Source organism: Lissotriton vulgaris, unplaced genomic scaffold, assembly GCF_964263255.1.
Source record: "Lissotriton vulgaris unplaced genomic scaffold, aLisVul1.2 SCAFFOLD_262, whole genome shotgun sequence".
Taxonomy (NCBI): Eukaryota; Metazoa; Chordata; class Amphibia; order Caudata; family Salamandridae; genus Lissotriton; species Lissotriton vulgaris.
In genome coordinates, this window is record NW_028253771.1 from 1,379,687 (window position 1) to 1,399,927 (window position 20,241).

At 45.4% G+C, this 20,241-nt stretch overlaps 1 protein-coding gene and 1 pseudogene across 1 annotated transcript in view; one reads left to right on the forward strand and one right to left on the reverse strand.

The window, feature by feature from the left end:
• The window catches only part of LOC147660770 (transient receptor potential cation channel subfamily M member 2-like), a 979,384-nt gene that overhangs the window by 693,379 nt on the left and 265,764 nt on the right, over nucleotides 1-20,241 (forward strand). Inside the window, exons 24-25 of the mRNA XM_086951478.1 lie at nucleotides 9,087-9,250; nucleotides 19,792-19,924. Coding sequence (XP_086807604.1) covers nucleotides 9,087-9,250; nucleotides 19,792-19,924 — 297 coding nt within the window. The remainder of the gene's footprint in view (nucleotides 1-9,086; nucleotides 9,251-19,791; nucleotides 19,925-20,241) is intronic.
• On the reverse strand, nucleotides 17,182-17,525 carry LOC147660771 (ubiquitin-like protein 5 pseudogene; annotated as a pseudogene).

The following is a 20,241-nucleotide window of genomic DNA, read 5'->3' on the forward strand; positions in this document are numbered from 1 at the left end:
TTCACCAAGAAATGGCACAGCGCGGTGCTGCAAGCAATTTAGCAGTGCTGCATCATTTAAAAAATGCAGGGATGTGCTGTATTCACAAGAATACGGCGCACCCCTGTATTTTGCCTTGCACTGGTGCTAAAATAAGCTGGCTAGAGCCAACACAGACACCCTTGCACCATGGTCTGTGTTGCAGGGATGATTGTTTATGTGCAGGAAGGCGTCCCTTCCTGTACATAAACAATCATTAAAAGGGATGTGTTCCTCCTTCAACGTTTGCTGCAGAATGCAGCACACATAGAAAGAGCAAAAGTAAAGAGAAATAAAAGTATTTCTTCTTGTTGCGCCAATTTAATAACTGCTTTTCAGTGGCACATCCTTGCAAATCAGGGGCAGCATCAAAAAGCTATGGGTGTAGTGATGGAATGCCCACAGCAACACCAATTGCATGATCCAAACCTCTGCGTGAAAGGGAATGAGATTTACAAAGTGGCGTTAAACTAAATGCCACTTTGTAAATATGGAGCAGGGCTCTGCGCCACTGGTGCGCTCTAAAGTGCGTGCGAATATAATGTTCCTCAAAAAAAATAACTTGTGTTGTAACGGACTGTGTTGTAATGGTATTTTTTAAATAGGCTGCATGGTACTTACCTCCATAGTAAAACTGTGTGGTAACTGTGCCGCCTGGGAGTTGATGCGTGCCATACTTCATAAACACTAATAGTAATCATTTACAATACTTGGAAATTATTATTATATAATTAAATGTCTTAAAGCGCGCAGCTACCCAGAGGTTTCCCGGCGCTAAAAACAACAAGAGGGGAGTGGGCCAGCAGAATAGTGACTTATTGGTTAAATAACCAAGTTTTAAGATCCCTGCGGAACTTTAAGTAACTAGGTTCAATCCGAAGAGATAAAGGGAAAGAGTTCCACAGGGACGGGGCCAGAAAAGCAAAGGAGTGACCGCCCATTCTGGCTCTCCTGATCCTGGAGATCTGAAGCTTGTGTTGGTTGGACGATCGAAGGGTGCGAGAGGGAGAATAAAAATGAATCCAAGATCTCAAATAGTGTAGTGCCCTACCGGTATTCATTTTGTGCACGAAGCAGAGTGCCTTAAACTTGGAACGATTATCAATGCGAAGCCAATGAAGGCTGCGTAAAGAAGAGGAAGTGGAGGACTTGTTGGGTTGTTTGCATAGCAGACGGACCGCCATGTTCTGGACCGTCTGTAATTTGCGGACTACCTCTTTGCCAGCCCCCAGGAAAAGAACATTACCATTGGCCAGGCGAGATGTAATTAAAGCCTGGACTACTGTTTTCTGGGTGTCCAAAGGAAGCATCCAAATGATTTTTTTCAACCATTTAAGAATCGTGGTACAGATAGAGGAGACTCTAACCACGTGTTGCCTCATGGATAACTGGTCATCAAAAATGATGCCCAAGTTGCATGCAGTTTTGGATGGTGTAGGAAGGGTGCCCATTTGAGCAGGCCAATGAGAGGGCCCCCATAAGGCGGTGTTGTTGCCAAACAGGAGTTCTGTTTTCCCTCCTTTCAATTTTAACTTATTGTCGTGCATCCAGGAGGCAATCTTGTTGAGTCCTAAACAGAGGGAAGATGTAGTAGAATGATGACTGGTGAAAAGTGAAAAGATGATCTGAGTGTCATCCGCGTATGACTAAATGGAGAGCCCCGCTTGCTCCGCAATGGCGGCCAGTGGTGTGACATACAAATTAAAAAGGGGGCTCAAAATGGAACCTTGGGGAACACCATATACTGATTTATGGATTTTGGAGGCAGATGTAGCAGAAAAGACTTGGAACGTCTGATCAGACAAAAAGCTGGCAAGCCATCTGAGGGCGGAATGAGTGATGCCAGAGGATTTTAGATTATTAATAAGGAGGGGGTGGGAAACCGTGTCAAACGCGGCACTTAGATCCAATAAAATAAGTGCCACGGTTTCCCCTCTGTCCACCAGGTGACGAATGGTTTCAGAGACTCCCAAAAGTGTAGATTCTGTTGAAAAGCCTGACCGGAAGCCAGACTGAATGGTGTAAAATATTTCGAGATGCAATATAACTGGTGAGTTGTTTATTTATATGCTTTTCCAGAATCTTAGAATAGACTGGAAGGAGGGAGATCGGGCGGAAGTTGGTGGGGTTTTTTGGGGCTGCATTGGCCTTCAGCAAGGCTACAATCATAGGGTGTTTCCAAGAGTTAGGGACTTTGGCTTCTCTAAGTGAAGTATTAAGTAAATCCAAAATAAGATTAAGGGAAGAAGAATCTAGAGTTTGCAAAATTTGGGGCAAGATAGGATCCAAAGGGGAGCCAGATTTGATAATATCATATAGTGTAGAAAGATTCAGAGGGTCCCAGGCAGTGATATGCGATTCTGACGACTCAAGATCGCACGAAGTGGCAGATACAAATGAGAAGGGGTAGGATTGGGAATTCCAAAATCAGCATATATGGTCTCGATCTTGGAAACAAAGAAGTCTGCTAAGGTATTGCATTGTGCTTCATCCAGACAAGGGGCTTTAGGCTGGCAAGAAGCACCTGAAAGTTCCTGAACGACCTTGAAAAGGGCTTTAGGGCGATTTTGGGCATTTAAGATAGTCGAATTGACATATTCAGTTTTAGCTATATTGCAAAGAGAATTATATTTTGCTAAAGCAGCTCTGTACTATAGTTTAATGTAAGGGTCGTAATTAGACCGCAACTTCCGCTCAAGGTGTTTACAGCAAGTTTTTTCCTTTTTTAGTAAGTCTGTAAACTAAGGGGCAGGGAGGTGGTGTAAATTGAATTTCGGCTTACGATGGGGAAGACCGGTATTGACAGCAGAAGTAAGCCAGTTATGAATGATATCCACCTCCTCAATGCTACTAACCTTGATAAGGGGCATAGAGTTCAAGAGACAGGAATTACATTTGTTGGAGTCGAGATTCTTCCAATTACGGGTCACTCTAGGTTCGGTGGCAATTGTAGAGGATTTAAAGGGCTGGTCAATAGTTATGGAAAAGTCCACAATAAAGTGATCAGACCAAGGGACGGGTAAGGAAGGCTTACAAATTACAGCGTCATGGTTGGATTAAATTGGGTCGAGTAAATTACCAGCCTTATGAGTAGGGCCAGAGGTATGCAAGATAATATTCAGAGCTGCTAAATCCGATAACAAGTTGGTGCTAATGGGGCAGGATTTGTCATTGAAATGGATATTAAGATCACCGCCAATTAAAAAGTTAGTAGCATTCAATAATAGTGGTGCTATATGCTCTGAAAAAGATGATGCTTACAAACTAGCAGGGCCAGGGGGACGGTAGATGAGAGCACCTGAAAGAGTAAAATTGGGGGATAGTAATATCTTAAACAGACCCGCTTCACAATTTGGAATGTCAAAATCCTCCCATTTACAAGAAAAGATTCTTTTAAAAATAATGGCTATTCCTCCACCCTCCTTTCCCACTCTTTCTACCTGTATAAGTGTAACTATCAGGGATGGCGAAAGCTAAGTCCAGGCCAGAGCAATCGTTCAACCATGTCTCGGTGAGAAATAGGACATCAGGTTGGGAGGAGGTAAGAAGGTCAAAAATATCTCTACTGTGCTTAGGAAGAGACCTGCAGTTCAGACTTGTAAAATTAAGTGTATGGGGAGGGTGTTCATATTTGCTTCTTTGTAAAAAGTTAGAGGTTGAAATGTCAAGCGTAGAAGGAAGAGAGGAAAGGGTAAGGAAACAATCTGGGCAAGTCAGTGGGGCTAGCTGGACGCACAGAGGAATATTGTGCGAACAATGAGGTGACCTAAGGCTCAGGAGAGTATCTCTAGAGTAGGGTAACCTCACTGTAGGGGTCTTGGTGACAGGGGGAAAGGCCCCTGGTAATGGTAGATTTGTATGCAGCACTATACGTCAATGAGTTGATTAACAAAGGTAAGCTTACACTTTTGTATAAATTTATGATTTGTTTGGTATTCACTACAAGTTTAATTTTACAACTGCAGAGACTTGGAGGCAGAGAACTCTGCACATAAAAAGAGAGGCTAGACCTACTTATTTGTGTGCAGAGTCTCAGCCAAGAGTGCGAAGTCTCTGGATTCATAAAATTACTATTAGTAAAAATAAACTTGTTTGTGAATAAGAAAAAAAATTATAAACTCAGACAAAAGTGATTATCTTTCTGAATCAGGTACTAAAGCGGTTGCAGTGCGGGAAGCTGGCAATTGTGTGATTGTTGCCGCGCGGCGCTTGTTGCTTGATGTAAAAATTGGTCACTGTGCTTACAAATCGTTATTTTTTAAGAAACTGTAAATAGAATTGGAAGTAAAAGGAATTGGAAGTCTATTTTTAAAATTACCCACCGCAAATTCCTGCTGTCCTTTGCTGGTTCTCCAACCCCTAGGCCTTAGCCAATCAGCCGTAAGGAGGAGAAGCCTGAGGCGGGCCAGGTATAAAATGCTTGCTATCACGCGGGAGCGCAGCGGGCGCGCGCCAAAGGCAAGCCTATCTGTGCCCTTCCGAGCCAGGCCGGGCCCAGGGGCCATGGACTATGGCCAAATCAGTTATTCTTCCAAAAAGCTAAGGTCATTAGCGCAATACTGTCGCCCCTTAGACCCCGTTGTGTATAATTGCATTTGGGCCAATGGCGTCCTTCAAACTCAGCCGGGCCACGTCCCCATACCCGCTCCCATCCTCTACTCTTCCCCTATTATTGCTCCTACAATAGCAAATCTAACCACCCTCTGCATTCTTTACCTCAACACCCGCACATTGGTAAAGCACCAACTTGATATCTTTCTGCTGTTCATCTCCGAAAAACCTGATGTCCTCCTGATCACCGAAACCTGGCTATCCAAGGATTCCACGCCAGTCAACTTAGCAGCACTCAGGTCAGATTACTACATCTTGTCGGTCAATCAGCCCCAAGGGAAGATAGGTGGCGGGGTCGCCGCCATTATACATAAAGATCATAAATTTATCACCATAACCTCCCTTGACCTCCCTGAGGTAGAGAACATAGTTATTAAACTAGACACTTACACAGGGTCATTGGTACTAGTGCTTATTTATCAACCCCCCCCTCCCCCCAGGCAATGCCCACATTCCCCCTCTCCCTAAATGAACAAATGGCCACTCTTGTTGTAAATCATGCCAAGGTCCTGCTTATCAGTGGTTTGAACTACTGGTTCAATGACTCCTTGGGCGGGCCACATGCAGCAGAACTCTAACTTAAACCTGGTCCAGCCTCTATCTTCCCCCACTCACGAAAAGGGACACACTTTGGATCAAATACGGTCGCATAATCTCTCACTATCGGTGCTCATAATCTCCCCATGCATTTGGTCAGACCACCATTTGATAAAATTTACAGCCACCATCAACTGTAAGATCAAGCCCCCTTCATTGGCGGGAGGCGTGATAAGAAAGTGGAGAACTCTTGATAAAATGGAATTCATTAATACCTTGTCTAGCTCATTACTCACCTCTAGCCTTGATGTCAACTCCATGGAAGAGAACATCTTCGAGTGGCTACTATCTGCATGTAATGTACATGTTCCACTCGCTAAATTTTCCCATGCTCGCCACTCAGATGCCAACAAATGGTTCACCCCCGAACTCAAAACACAAAAACTCGAGCTTCGACAAAGAGAAAAAATGGAGACAAATATACTCCTTAGAAGAGAAGGGGCAATTTTCGTTAGCTCAAAGAGTACAAAAAAGCCATTGTGGCTACTAAAGCGGGTTACTTTTCTACTAGAATAATAAATGCCCACAATAAATCGAAAAATCTTTAGGATTGTGAATGACCTGTGTAATGATGAGAACATTGCCCATGAAAGCACCTACTGAAGAGCTTTGCAATTCCTTGAACAATTTCTTTGTGGACAAAATTTCCACCATAAAAGCTAGTATTACCACTATGGCCAGCACGGAATCACTTGAGGATGTATCCTGTAATCAGTCCACATTACAACTCCTTCCACCTATCTGTCCTAAAACACTATTAGAGCTAATGACTCGTGTCAAATCCGGGTCGCCTAATGACAGTTATCTACCTTCTGTATTGAGGGACATCTTTACCACTATGCCTCATAGTATACTCCCTTTCCTTAATGAGTCACTCGCTCAGGGCATGGTCCCCAATGCATTCAAGAATGCTACGGTAGTCCCTCTCATTACAAAAACTGGGGCCGATCCCTCGAAATATCGCCCTATATCCCTCTTCCCCTTCCTGGCCAAGATCTTGGAGGCCCATGTGGCCAGGTGCCTTTCCAGCTTTATTGAACAATCAGACTATTTGGAGCCAAATCAAGCTGGTTTCGACCGGCGCATTCAACCGAGGCAGTGATCCTCGCGGTCCTGGACACTCTTAGAGCAAATGCGGACAGGGATGCCCACCAGGCACTGGTGCTCCTGGATCTGTCGGCCGCATTCGACACAGTCAGTCATAACATTCTGTTGAACTGGGCTGAACAGGCAGGTCTGCGAGGGCCTGCACTCAGCTGGATTAAATCCTTCCTCGCTTACCGAACCCAAGCAGTTAAACTTGGAACTTTTACCGCCCCCAAGCTCACCTCCACATGCGGGGTCCCACAGGGCTCCTCTTTGTCACCATTATTGTTCAATCTTTATCTCAGGCCCTTGATCCACTCGTTAAAAAACAGAAAGATTACAATTTTTAACTACGCAGCCGACCTTCAGCTCATATTCCCACTGTATTCCCCTGATTCTGCTGCTGAATTTCAAGCTATTATGCTTCATATCCAGCGCTGGATGGATCTGAACCACTTGAAACTCAACCCAGGCAAGACGGAATTAGTGCTGCCGGGGAAGAGTGAGATCTGCTGGGGCCCGTACTACTGGCCGGCCGATCTTGGACCACCCCCTACTCCCTCCCCCTCGGGGAAAAGCCTAGGGGTTACCATTAATGCAGAACTCTCGCTTAGAGGTCAAGTGGGGGTAGTAATCTCTTCCAGCTTTTTCCAACTGCACAAAATTAAGAAAATCTCTCACCTGCTGACCCATTCAGCTCTCATACAGGAGGTGATAGCTCTGGTTCTTTCGCATCTTAACATCTCGAATTCAATATACTTCTGCCTGCCACTGCGTCTACTCCAACGCCTAAAAATTGTTCAGAACCAGGCAGCAAGACTTATCCACAAACAGCCTAAATGGCTATCTGTCAGACCTGGGCTGATGAAACTCCACTGGCTACCGATGGTACAACGGGTAGCCTTTAAGACTGGATGCTTAGCCTTTAAGGTCCTGCACGGTTAAAGGCCCCAAATTCATTCGTAGTATGGTCATAAAGCACATACCTCAGCGAAGTCTATGATCGGCTCACCTTCACCTGTTAACCACCCCTACCATTAAGCGCAAACGGCAAGGAGGATGCTGTTTCTCTTCTCTCACCCCCCCAAATTCTGGAACTCCCTACCCCTGGCACTCAGGAGCTGTGATAACCTCCTGGGTTTCAGGAAAGCTCCTAAAACATGGTTGTTCGAGCAAGCCTATGCATAGTTCGTTCCGCGGCAACACTCTCAATAATTAGCGCCATGAAAGCTCCGGGTTACCGTGCGCTCTAGAAGTTTTTATTAACATAACATAACCATCAGGCCCCAAGTTATTTTCAGTCTACAGGTTTTGGCGCATTCTTCTATTTTTTTCTTCAGCTCAGTATTTGACCTAGGGTTTTACTTTGCACTGACAAACCAGAACTAGCCACTCTCTTTTATGGGGACAAGCGCTAGTGTGTAGATATGGCAGTTTTTCCTGAAGCCGGAGTAGCCCCAAGAGAGTTAGGTAGAGCAACTCCAAGATACACAAACACTGGATGCATACCAATCTCCCTCTGCCATCGGATTGGATAGGTCCACAAAGTGCCTCGCTTAAGTAAACTTCTAACCAATATTTTGTATTCTTCTCATTTGAGTTGAAGATCAGGCAGGCATTTTCTAGCCTGTTGTCGGATCCCTTACCATTGTCTATTGATATGTAAACCCAACTTAGGAGCTCATTTAGAGTTTGGCGGAGAGTGTCTTCTTTTGAGATGGAGGCAGTCTACCCTCTCTGCAAAACTAAGTGTCCACCCACCTGGTTTACAGATACCTTAAGTAATTCAGCAGCAGAGATTACTCAGTGTCTATGGCTGAAGTACCTTTTCGACAGCCTGACAGAATACGGCCTGTCGGAAGTTTGGGAATTTGACCTCATAAAATGTGGTGGTAAGTTGCTGAGAACTGCGAAATGACTCTGTGTGGGGGGTGGGCCGTTAGATGTTATATTTTCAAAAACAAAATCTCACTTTGGGATTTTGTTTTTGAAAAAAAGCAAAAACATTTTAAAAGTTTGACAGACATACAGTAATTTTGATGGTACAGTCTGTCAATCTTTAAACATGGCCGACGCAGCCCCGCCCACTGCATCGAACGCCAGCACCGCAGCAGAAAATCCGCAGTAGTAAACGGGTTAATATATGGTCTTGGCCATTCCTGCCAATATCAAGAGATGTCCGCTGAGCTGGTGGCCATCTCTAAATTTGGCTGAGAGGATCCTCAATGGCTGGAGTAAACTATTCCGCCATACGTCCGTCTGCTAAGATCTAAATCGGGCCCTTACTCTTTCCCTGAATATATTGTGAAGTTTCATCTAGACATATTTAGAATGGTATAGCTAGCCTAATGTAATGGTCTGTATTCCCACATGAATTGAAATCCCTCATTTAACCCCATTTAATGTTGTCCTTAATCCACTTGTGGCAAGATTTAACTCTGCTACACACCCATATTTTCCTCAGGTTTACAGCAGTGTATTCCAAATCCGAGTAGGTGACAGCATTGAGTATCTGTTTTCCATCTCGCCTTCTTATTCCTTACACCTTTCCTGTCTGCTCTCTATTTTCTAAATATTGTCTGCTTTCTTGATACTTGTTAATTTCCCTGCCTTTTCTAGTGCACTCGTTCTTCTTCCCCAAAAGTGATTGCTTCCTCTTCTTTAATTCTCTATTGTGTTTTGATTCTCTTCCTTCATTTCATGGTTTAGCTGGTTTGTTTCTTTTCAAATGCATGCCTCCATCTAACTTTTCGCATTTACTCATTTTGCTTCAGCAATACCTTCTCTGAAGTGCAGGACAACACCGATCAGATTTGGAAGTTCCAGCGCCATGACCTGATCAAGGAATATAGCAACCGGCCTCCTACCCCACCGCCCTTTATCCTCTTAAACCTCCTGTACTTCTTGGTCAGATATGTGATACTGAGGAAAGAATTCCGTGTCGAGAGGCATTTTAGTGAGTAAAGGGGCCCCTCGCCTCAATTCTCTCATTTGATTCTTTGTCCTCCTATTATCTATTTTTGAGTGAAGTGTACATTTTCACAAATACGTCTCATCTGATGTCTCCTCTAATCCTTTGTCTTCCGCCTCTTATATCTCAGTGAGTAAACTGCATTTTCTCAATTCTGTTCCATCCTATCCTTTTCCTACCTGCTTTTCTATTTTAGTGAGTGAAGAGTACATTTACCCAATTCCATCTCATCTGGGGCCATATGTAGGTAGCCCCATTGTGATTGCAAATGCTGGAAATCACAGAATTTCAGCGTTTGCAAACGCAATTTGGGCAGTGTGCTATGTAGCACACAAAAAGCCACACGCAAAATAAGGAATTGCAAAATTTGCGATTCCTTATTTTGCTATTGTATTTAAGGAATTGCAAATTGCGATTACTTAAATGCAATGTAGGAAGCACCCAAGTTGTGCAAATTGTGGCTTAAGGAATCGCAAAATACCACCAACTTCAGGTTGGTGGTAAATTGCGATTTCTGTGAAAAATTTAACTTTTTTGGCATTTTTCAAAGTGCCATGTGGGTCACATACATGCTCTTAGGGCATGTAGGTGGGCCACATGTGCACACGTTAATTTCAGGGGTGCAACAGGGTGTAACCCTGAAATTACATTCTCAGTTTGCGATTCTCTAATAGAGAATCGCAAATTGAGAATATCTTCCAATTCATTCCTATGGGCCTTCTAGTCCATAGGAATGAATGAGAAGGTATTCCTTATTTGCGAATCACAATTTGTGATTCGCAAATAAGGAATAATTGGGATTCGCAAAAAAATTCTAATCCTACCTACATTTCGTTTTGCGGTTCTCTAATTGCGATTCCCAAAAAATCGCAATTTGAGAATCGCACAACAAACATTACCTACATATGGTCCCTGATTCTCTGTCTACCTCTCCCTTGAAGTTTACATTTTCTAAATTGTCTCGTCTGATCCTTTGTCTACCTTCTGTCATGTCTCAGTGAGTAAATTGTACATTTTCTCAATTGTCTGATCCGATTCTTTGCTTACCCGCTTTTGTATTTTTGTAAGTGTGGTATACATTTTCTCAATTGTCTTATCTGATCCTTTGTCAACCTCTTCTTTCTGTCTATTCTGACTCTTGCCCTTCCACATCTTCTCCTCTCAAGCATTTCTAGGATTAGATTCAGATCTGAATCTTACTTATTTGTCCTCTTCCTTAGTCAGGCTCTGTTCTCAGGGCACCAGAGGAAGGGGAAGGTTTGTAGACTGTTGTAGATGCGGCTCTAAACACTTTTATGCTGGAACAGATATTTGTGGAAGTGGCCAGATAATGGACATATTTACAACAAGGGGTGGTGAGGGACAGAGTCTCTGAATTAAGCAGAAAGCTCTCACCCAGTCAAGAGATCAGGGCTAGATCCAACACCGTTTTTTAGCTCACTGCACCATCCCAGTTTCAGAACCTGGCTGTATGCAAATTAGTCTGTTCCTGTCCCAGTGCATGATGGGAACAGGGCAAACCAAACTACAAAAGCCAATTCTTACACTGGGAAGGAAACAAGCTCCCGGGGACCGGTTTCTGGCATTACAGCCGTCTTCTGCCCGGTTTGCTTGAATCCTGATGGTGCAATGAGCAAGGGTCTCACATCTGAGAATACCCTTCCACGCTTAGGGTGGACAAAAATATTTACAACAAGGGGTGGTGAGGGACAGAGTCTCTGAATTAAGCAGAAAGCTCTCACCCAGTCAAGAGATCAGGGCTAGATCCAGCACCGTTTTTTAGCTCACTGCACCATCCCAGTTTTAGAACCTGGCTGTATGCAAATTAGTCTGTTCCTGTCACAGTGCATGATGGGAACAGGGCAAACCAAACTACAAAAGCCAATTCTTACACTGGGAAGGAAACAAGCTCCCGGGCTTCGGCCCGGTTTGCTTGAATCCTGATGGTGCAATGAGCAAGGGTCTCACATCTGAGAATACCCTTCCACGCTTAGGGTGGACAAAAATATTTACAACAAGGGGTGGTGAGGGACAGAGTCTCTGAATTAAGCAGAAAGCTCTCACCCAGTCAAGAGATCAGGGCTAGAACCAACACCGTTTTTTAGCTCACTGCACCATCCCAGTTTCAGAACCTGGCTGTATGCAAATTAGTCTGTTCCTATCCCAGTGCATGATGGGAACAGGGCAAACCAAACTACAAAAGCCAATTCTTACACTAGGAAGGAAACAAGCTCCCGGGGACCGGTTTCTGGCATTACAGCCGTCTTCGGCCCGGTTTGCTTGAATCCTGATGGTGCAATGAGCAAGGGTCTCACATCTGAGAATACCCTTCCACGCTTAGGGTGGACAAAAATATTTACAACAAGGGGTGGTGAGGGACAGAGTCTCTGAATTAAGCAGAAAGCTCTCACCCAGTCAAGAGATCAGGGCTAGATCCAACACCGTTTTTTGGCTCACTGCACCATCCCAGTTTCAGAACCTGGCTGTATGCAAATTAGTCTGTTCCTGTCCCAGTGCATGATGGGAACAGGGCAAACCAAACTACAAAAGCCAATTCTTACACTGAGAAGGAAACAAGCTCCCAGGGACCGGTTTCTGGCATTACAGCCGTCTTCGGCCCGGTTTGCTTGAATCCTGATGGTGCAATGAGCAAGGGTCTCACATCTGAGAATACCCTTCCACGCTTAGGGTGGACAAAAATATTTACAACAAGGGGTGGTGAGGGACAGAGTCTCTGAATTAAGCAGAAAGCTCTCACCCAGTCAAGAGATCAGGGCTAGATCCAACACCGTTTTTTAGCTCACTGCACCATCCCAGTTTCAGAACCTGGCTGTATGCAAATTAGTCTGTTCCTGTCCCAGTGCATGATGGGAACAGGGCAAACCAAACTACAAAAGCCAATTCTTACACTGGGAAGGAAACAAGCTCCCGGGGACCGGTTTCTGGCATTACAGCCGTCTTCGGCCCGGTTTGCTTGAATCCTGATGGTGCAATGAGCAAGGGTCTCACATCTGAGAATACCCTTCCACGCTTAGGGTGGACAAAAATATTTACAACAAGGGGTGGTGAGGGACAGAGTCTCTGAATTAAGCAGAAAGCTCTCACCCAGTCACTGCTCCATCAGGATTCAAGCAAGCCGGGCGGAAGACGGCTGAAATGCCAGAAACCGGTCCCCGGTAGCTTGTCTCCTTTCTGGTGAAGAATTGGCTTGGTAGTTTAGTCTGCCCTGTTCCCATGATGCACTGGGCCAGGGACAGACTGATTTGCATATAGCCAGGTTCTGAGCTGGGATGGGGCAGTGAGATAAATAACGGTGATGGATCAAGCCCTGATCTTTGGACTGGGTAAGAGTGGTCTGCTTAATTCAGACACTCTGTTCATCACCACCCCCTTTTCTGAATCAGATACTGGACATGGCAGATGTCTTTCCTGATTGCTCCTGGCACATTTCCAGAGGTTAGACATTTTTCTATGGATTCGGTCTTTTTCATTGGATGTCGATTGACAAAAATACCAGGGGTAGCGGATGGGATATCACCCACCCTATAACCTTACTGAAGTCCCAGGAAATTACATCATATGACATTTGACTCTGACTCTTCCCAGGAAGAGATGTCCGGTAAATGTAAAGCTGATGACCTTGCAGTAATAGACGTTGCTGACGTTCCATAAGAGTTGTAATACAACACAACACAAACCTAGCTACAGCGTAGACTTCTCTACAACACAGATTATCTATGCCAGGACAACATTGTTAATTTCTCATTATATTACTTGAAACATTGTGTTTGTCTGCAGAGGATAAATGGCACATAAAATACAACAGCACAGGAACTCTGAATTATTTAGACCACAACCTTTTGGAATGTAATAATTTCCCTAGTGTATACAGTAATGAGAAATGTACTGGAAAGGAAAAAGATTTTAAATAAACAGTAGTAATAATCGCATATATTCATTTATATATATACCAAAAAATTAATTTGAACAATGATAGGGTTGTGAATTATTCTTTTTATTCTGATAGACTTCTAGCCGCATATTCTTACCTTAAGAATATTCCCCAGGCGACAGTCTGGATCTGCAAATGTGCATGCAGTACAAGCAGTACCCTTGCACGCCAGCCATTAGGTGGCATCATTCAGTTTCCCACCGGCACCGTCGGCCCCGCTGGAAGTGACTTGCGCAGTGCCTATATAGGCGCCACCCAGCGTGCTGGCATCAGTTCTTTTCTTTCTGTACCAGTCAGTGCAGATCGAAGAGAGCTACCCCAGTCAAGGTCAGTTTTTTTGACTGACCTTTTCTCAACTTTTTGTCGATTTTCTTTTCGAGAGATATCTCTTGGTGTATTAGGGATGTCTCCTGAGAAGCTAGAAGAATTCTTGGAGCCGGATCATCGTTGTCCGACTCCGGCACCGACCAGAACCATCACTTCTGATTTGGAGCCAGTGCCTTTTTTTTTACAGTCCTGGAGAGGGTGACAATCCCTATTGTCTCCATCATTCCTTAGATGAACCACACCACAACAGACATTGTCCTTTTCTCTCCCCCTACTGTGGAGGAGGGTGCCTCATTCGTAATGGTGGTGTGAAGGGCAGCTGAGGATCTGAACCTTCAGTTACCCTCGCTGGCAATCAAGATGAGTCTTGAAAGAGGTGCTTCAACCAGGAGTTACCTCCACTGAACCTTAACTCCCATTCAATGAAGCCTTTGCAGATGTCCTCCTTGGGGCCTGGTCCAAGCCCTACACAGGACAACTTCCCGCCACCATTGCCCCACTCCTTTTGACCCCAGTTTCCTACCTAGAATCCCACCCAGGAGAGCTTGGTGGTCCAAGCCTCCACTTCCAGGATTAACCTGAGTGTGTTCCCTACCACTCCACCGGATAGGGAATCCAAAAAGCCGGATACTGTTGGTAAGAGGGTATTCTCTTTCACCAGCTTAGCACTGCAGTAGGTGAACACCATGTGCTTCTTGGTCTGAGACAGCCACACTGTGTGGGATTTGGTTGCACAAGTGCTGCCAATTGTCTCAGAGAAGGGCAGAGCCATACTGTTACAGACAATTGCAGATCACAAAGATGCAGCAAAGTTCACCATCAGAAGTGAACGAGATAGGACTGACTCAATGGGCAGAGCAGTTTCATTGTCAGTGGCCCTTCTGGGCCCTGCCTTACTGGCAACCAGTGGCTTTTCAGGAGATGTCCACATTTCGCTCATGGACATACCCCTTGATGTCTTTAACCTTTTTGGTGAGACGGCAGACCCTTTAAGGACAGCATGGCCCCTTGTTGCTGCCAGTCTGCCTTTCGCCCATTTTATTGCTACAGAGGGGCGGCCAATTGCATTCCTTCATGCACAGCTATTAAGGCCAACAGGCTTACCAGCCTTTTTGTGGCATGGGCTCTGTTCCTACCGACCATGTGGGACCACCAGCGAGAGGTCTGGCCAGTAGATTGCTCCCCTGGAAGCCGCACATTCCAAACCCCTCTATATTACCCTCATACCAAAATGGGCACCCAGTGTGGGGCAGGAAACGTCATCACCTGCACCACAGGCAGCCTCTAACAACAGACAAGTGGGTTTTGGAAATAGTCCAGAGGGGCAACTACATTCTCTTTCTGGAAACCTCTCTACCCATGCTGCAAACTTACGACCGGCTGACAGAGAACCATATCTTCTTACACCACCAGGAAGCATTGACTCTTTAGGCCAAAGGCGACATCATGAGGGTGCCCACATCAGAAGTAGGACTTGGTAGTTATTCCTGCTCAATTCTGCTGCTAAGAAAAGGACAGAGGCCTTTGTCCTATCCTAGAACCACACCTTGTCAACTTCTTCCTACCTACCTGGAGACTGGACAGTAGCATTGGACTTGCAGGATGCATATTTGCACACTCCCTGCTTGCCCACAAGCACTTCCTGAGGTTCACGGTGGGCAAAGAACAATTTCAGTTCACTGGGCTCTCCTTTGGCCTTACCAGCGTCCCAAGGTGATGGCAGTGGATTTAGCACATCTGCGGAAGTTGGGGGTTCCAGTCTTCTGCTACCTGAACGATTGGCTGTGGAAGGTGGCACCTCCAGACTACGGCAGATCTCCTCCATTACCTAGAGTTCATTATCAATGTACCAATGTCACACCTGACTCCTTCTTGGATGGCCTTTCATTCAAGCTGTTCTGGACACAGTGCAATTTTGGGCCTATCCTCCTTTACAGTCGAGGATAATCTGGCTATGTTACAGCCTCTATCCTGGGTGTTGGGGAGACTGAGGCTACTTGGCCTCTTGGCCTCCTGTATCCTGCTAGTGAAACATGCCCACTGACATGTGGGCTCTGCAGTGGGACCTGAAGTTCCAGTAGGTGCAGCATCAGGGTAATATCTCCTACAAGGTTCAGATCTTGGAGGAACTGCAAAAGACCTGCAGGAATGGCTATCAAACTGTGACTGTTTCAGTGGCAGCACCCTCTCCCTTCCCAAACCAGAAATAACGGTAATTACAAATGCATCACATCTGGGCTGACTTAGCCACCTTGGAAGTCCGAGGATCCTAGTCTCCAGTAGATTCCAGGCTCCAATTCATCCTTCTGGAGCTTTGGGTGATCCGTTTAGCATTGAAAGCCTTTTTTCCTTCTAGCAGGGGAAGGCTAGTGCAGGATTCATGAACAACACCACTGCCATGTGGTGCTGCAACAAAAATAGCAGGTTGGGGTCATTGGACCCTTTGTCAAGAGGCCCTACATCTCACGACATGGCTGGAACAGCAGGGCATTTCCCTGGTGGTTCAGCACCTGGCGGGCTCCTTGAATGCCAGGGAGGACTAACTCAGCCATCGATGCCTAGCGGATCATGAATAACCTCTCCATCTGAAGGTGGTGCAAGGTCTCTGTCAAGAGTGGAGAGAACCTTGGTTAGATTTGATCACCACCGCCAAGAACAGGCAATGTCAGCATCTCTGCGCGCTGAGGTTTCCAAGGCGAATCTCACTCAGACACTTCATCTTGAGTAAAACACCAACCTCCTGTGCACCTTTCCATCAATACCACTCCTGTCCAGAGTTCTGAAGGTCAGAAAGGGCCGGGCCCAAGTCATTCTTGTGGCTCCGGATTGGTCACCGAGAGTCCAGTATTCTGAGCATGAGCAACGGTCCTCCAATGAAGTTGCCCCTTCAGGAGGATCTTTGGGAGGATGTTCTGTTGCCGCAACAAGGGATGGTAATGTCCCTTGCCCCGAACCTGTGACCCTCCACCTTCATGCATGGGGATGGAATGGCGGCAGTTGACTGTTTTCATCTTTCCCTTGAAGCCTGTAATGTTATTCTGGCAACCAGGGGTCCCACTTCTAAGTCCGTATATACCTGCTGTTTGGGTATATTTGTGGCATGGTGTGCATACAGAATCACTGACCCTCTTTCTGAACCCTTAGCTCAAGCTTTGTTTGTTCTTTCCTTGGCAAAGCAGGGATCTCCTCTGTGCACAGTCAAAGGTTATCTGCCTCCCATTTTGACATTCTTGCGGTTGCCAGGCCAACCTTCTTTTAACTCGCCTGTTGTGACTGTTGTGTTCTATTTTCTGAGTGTAAATAAAAGAAATGTTAATTTCTGGTTTACATGGTAACACCAGTATCAACACTTCTCCATCACACCTCGCCGTTCTGTCAGGTGAGACGCCACCATCCAACATCCCATTGATGTACCATCCACCTCTCGGCCCCACAAGGAACACGAGGCATCTGGCTTGGAACTAACCCGGAACCTGCCGGCCACAGATCCCCAAAGACCTTCAAGCAACAAGTGCAGGTCTTCTAAGATGACTTGAGTCATCACTAAGATTTCAACCGGTTTTAATACAAAATGGACATTAAAAACCAATGAAATTGATGGTCGTCATGTGTGTACGGTTCAACACCACATTGCAAAGGGAAAATCAAGTTTTATCAGTTTATTAAATAGTGAAATGAGTTTTGCTGCAACTCTGGGACATTTCAAATAAGAACAATGTAAAAAAGCAAAGAAAGGTGTAGTGGCTCCGAAGTCTACTGGTAGTACAATTAATTCAAGGTTCATTCCATCGTGGATTTCAAAATCACCCAACGTCAAAGATAGTATAGCACTTCTTGAGCACAATCATGTCCCAACTTGTACTAGTTTGAGCAGCAATTATGTTCTTGATCTCCTCTAATATCTTCGTTGCACTTCACCCTGACTTAATTCCTCAAATGGTTGCTGCACACAACCTCGATCATTTCTGCAGCCTCGAGTCCTCACCTGCACCTGGTGCACGAATTCACGACAGTAGTAGCATGCAAGAAGGCTGCGAACTGGGCCACAACGTGATGCGTCACTACCGCTACTGCGGCTGACGTCGTCTTGCGCAGCACCCATCGCGTACCTCTCACGCACCCAGCCCCAGACAGGCTATGGAGAGAGCTCAGGTGACTCAGGCAGGGACACAGGAGAGGCACACACGGGTCCTGTTGGCATGCCTGGTTCGACGTACTTCGAACAACCGCGAGGAGCAGTAGAGCCGAAATCAGTACGCTCACTTATTCGTCACAGAGCAATGGGACTGGGAGCCGCCCCTTTGTTACAATTCCAAACAAGGCAATGCAGGTACATTAGGACACCTGGCTAAGGTAAGACACAGGGAGCAAAGCGCAAGAGAAGCCAAAAGCCTAACGAGAGGCCCCTGTACTGCCCATGAGATCCTGAGAAGGATGTGCGCCCCACCAAGAAATAGAAGCAAAATTGTTCTATATTAGGAAATTTCTCCCTTAATTCTATACAGTATAGCTATTGTCTACAAACTTCTCATGTCTTTTTTCTTCCTCTAGCCGCTCATTAACCTGGTGTGGGCTTGTATATGTTTTCCTTGAAGCTTAATGTTTTGATCTAGTCATGGTAAATTAACAGATGATTTGGTAACTTATAAGGTTTTGTTTGTGGAAATGCAACTGTAAAGCGCTCTGATACCCTAAGCAGGGTCATGTTCGTGCTATAGAAAACAATAAATATACAAATAAATAAAAAATAGTAAATCTTCAAGTCAGAATAAATTATTTAAATCTGATTAGTCATGACAAAGATCACAAAATCATTACTACAGTAACACGGAGGGCACATCCTCCCCCTTAGTCATCACCTTTCTTAGAACTCAGTTCCATTAAAAGAAGTGCCCCGCCAGACCTACCAAGAGAGGTGCCCATGAAAGTACCAACGTTTTTAACCCATCAATTCCACCCAGAAAAACCTCCAATGTATCTGCAGGCACGGTGTTCCCTGATGCAGGGCAGGCATCTCTGCTGATATGAGAAAGGAGCCAGATAGGAACCGTAAGGCACACCTTACTTGGAGAAACCTGCCCCATCACAGACTGTAAGGTCGAGCACATTTTAAATGATGTAGGTGCACGCAACCTACTTGGTACAGGATCACGTTCACCCGGACCATTGCTGGACCAATAATATAACTAACAGCTCAGCACACGACCTCTTGTGCACTAATAGTCACTACCGCAGGTTGACCGCTGACCCAGAAGGCCCTCCACTCTTCACCTTAATGACGCAACCCTCGCTTGACAGTGACTCGCAAGTCACAACAGTTTGCGGTCATCCAAGGTGGTCCCAAGCAGGCATTGGGACTGCCCGACTCTCCCCCCTTGGTGGATACATCCACTTACACTGTAAATGCACAGAACAGCGACGGCCATTGGATCCAATGGCCCTAGGCAGCGGGCCACTCGCCTGAGAGGTCCTGACCAGGTCTGAAGCATGGGGCCCCCCTCCATGTTTTTTACAGGGGGCCCCCCTCAAGTTTTGTTATGCCACTGGCCACATGCATCTCAGCTTTCAACCTTGGAATCCTGCTTCGGCCAACAGTGAAATTATGACTAAATATCTTCCCTTGAGTAGACCACAAGCCATGCGCTGTCCCTTCTAGAAGCCCTGGAATCATCTGGTTCCTCGTGCTTCGATAAACACTGCTGCAACAATTCAGTTACTAAAAACACCTCTTTAGACCCACAGGAATCCATTACATTTGACCCCATATGACCTTCTGGTGGCAGCTTGAGCTTCTGGTGAGCATCAGGCCAGCCAATCACATGCCTCAAGGGAGACTACAGCAGACGTCTCGCCCTAAGTAGGGATCTTTCCTGAGCCGGCCTTTCCTTTTTCTGGTGAGACCCATAGACTCACTCCTGATGGTTGAAGCGTCGACCACGACCCCAATGGACTGAATGCATTAAATTACTTATTGATTATTTGATATTGAGCTGGTGATGTCGGAAAGGCTAGTGAGTGGGTAAGGGCAGTTACTCAAGATTACGTAATGGCTTATTGAACATAAGGTGGCTATTGGTATATGTATATTGCCAACATATAACGTTCCTAGCAGGTATTAGACAATCCTAATTAAAATTACAGGTGAGGATTCATGAATGTAATCTGCTGTGTGTGTATTCCATGCGACATATAGGTTCTTTTTCTGATGTTTCTGTAATTTCTGTATCAGGGTATGTGTTGGATGGTGATGTTACCGACGTTCTCTTAGGCTGGGAGAAAGAAATGAAGAAAAATTACCTCCTTAGCCAGCGAGAAGAGCAGAATCGAAGTTCAGCCAGGACAATAAGAGACATCTCTAACCAGTAAGTTTATCCCTCACACCACTGTAATGCATATGGCGAGAGTGGCCTGCACTAGCACTAAAGGCAGGAGTTCCTGGTGATCATTTATTTCATGATGTTCGCTCACTCTTTCACTCACTCTCACATATTCTGTAGTGCCCAAAATAGTAGCCTGTGCACCTAACATGCAGAGCCTCATGTTGTACACTTATACCAGCTAGACACACTAAATATACACACTTTTTAGATTTGCGGTCACTTGACATCCCCATTTTATAAAACCGCACCAAAATAATAATAATAATTCTAAGTAAGAAAATGCAGTTCGATCCTCACAA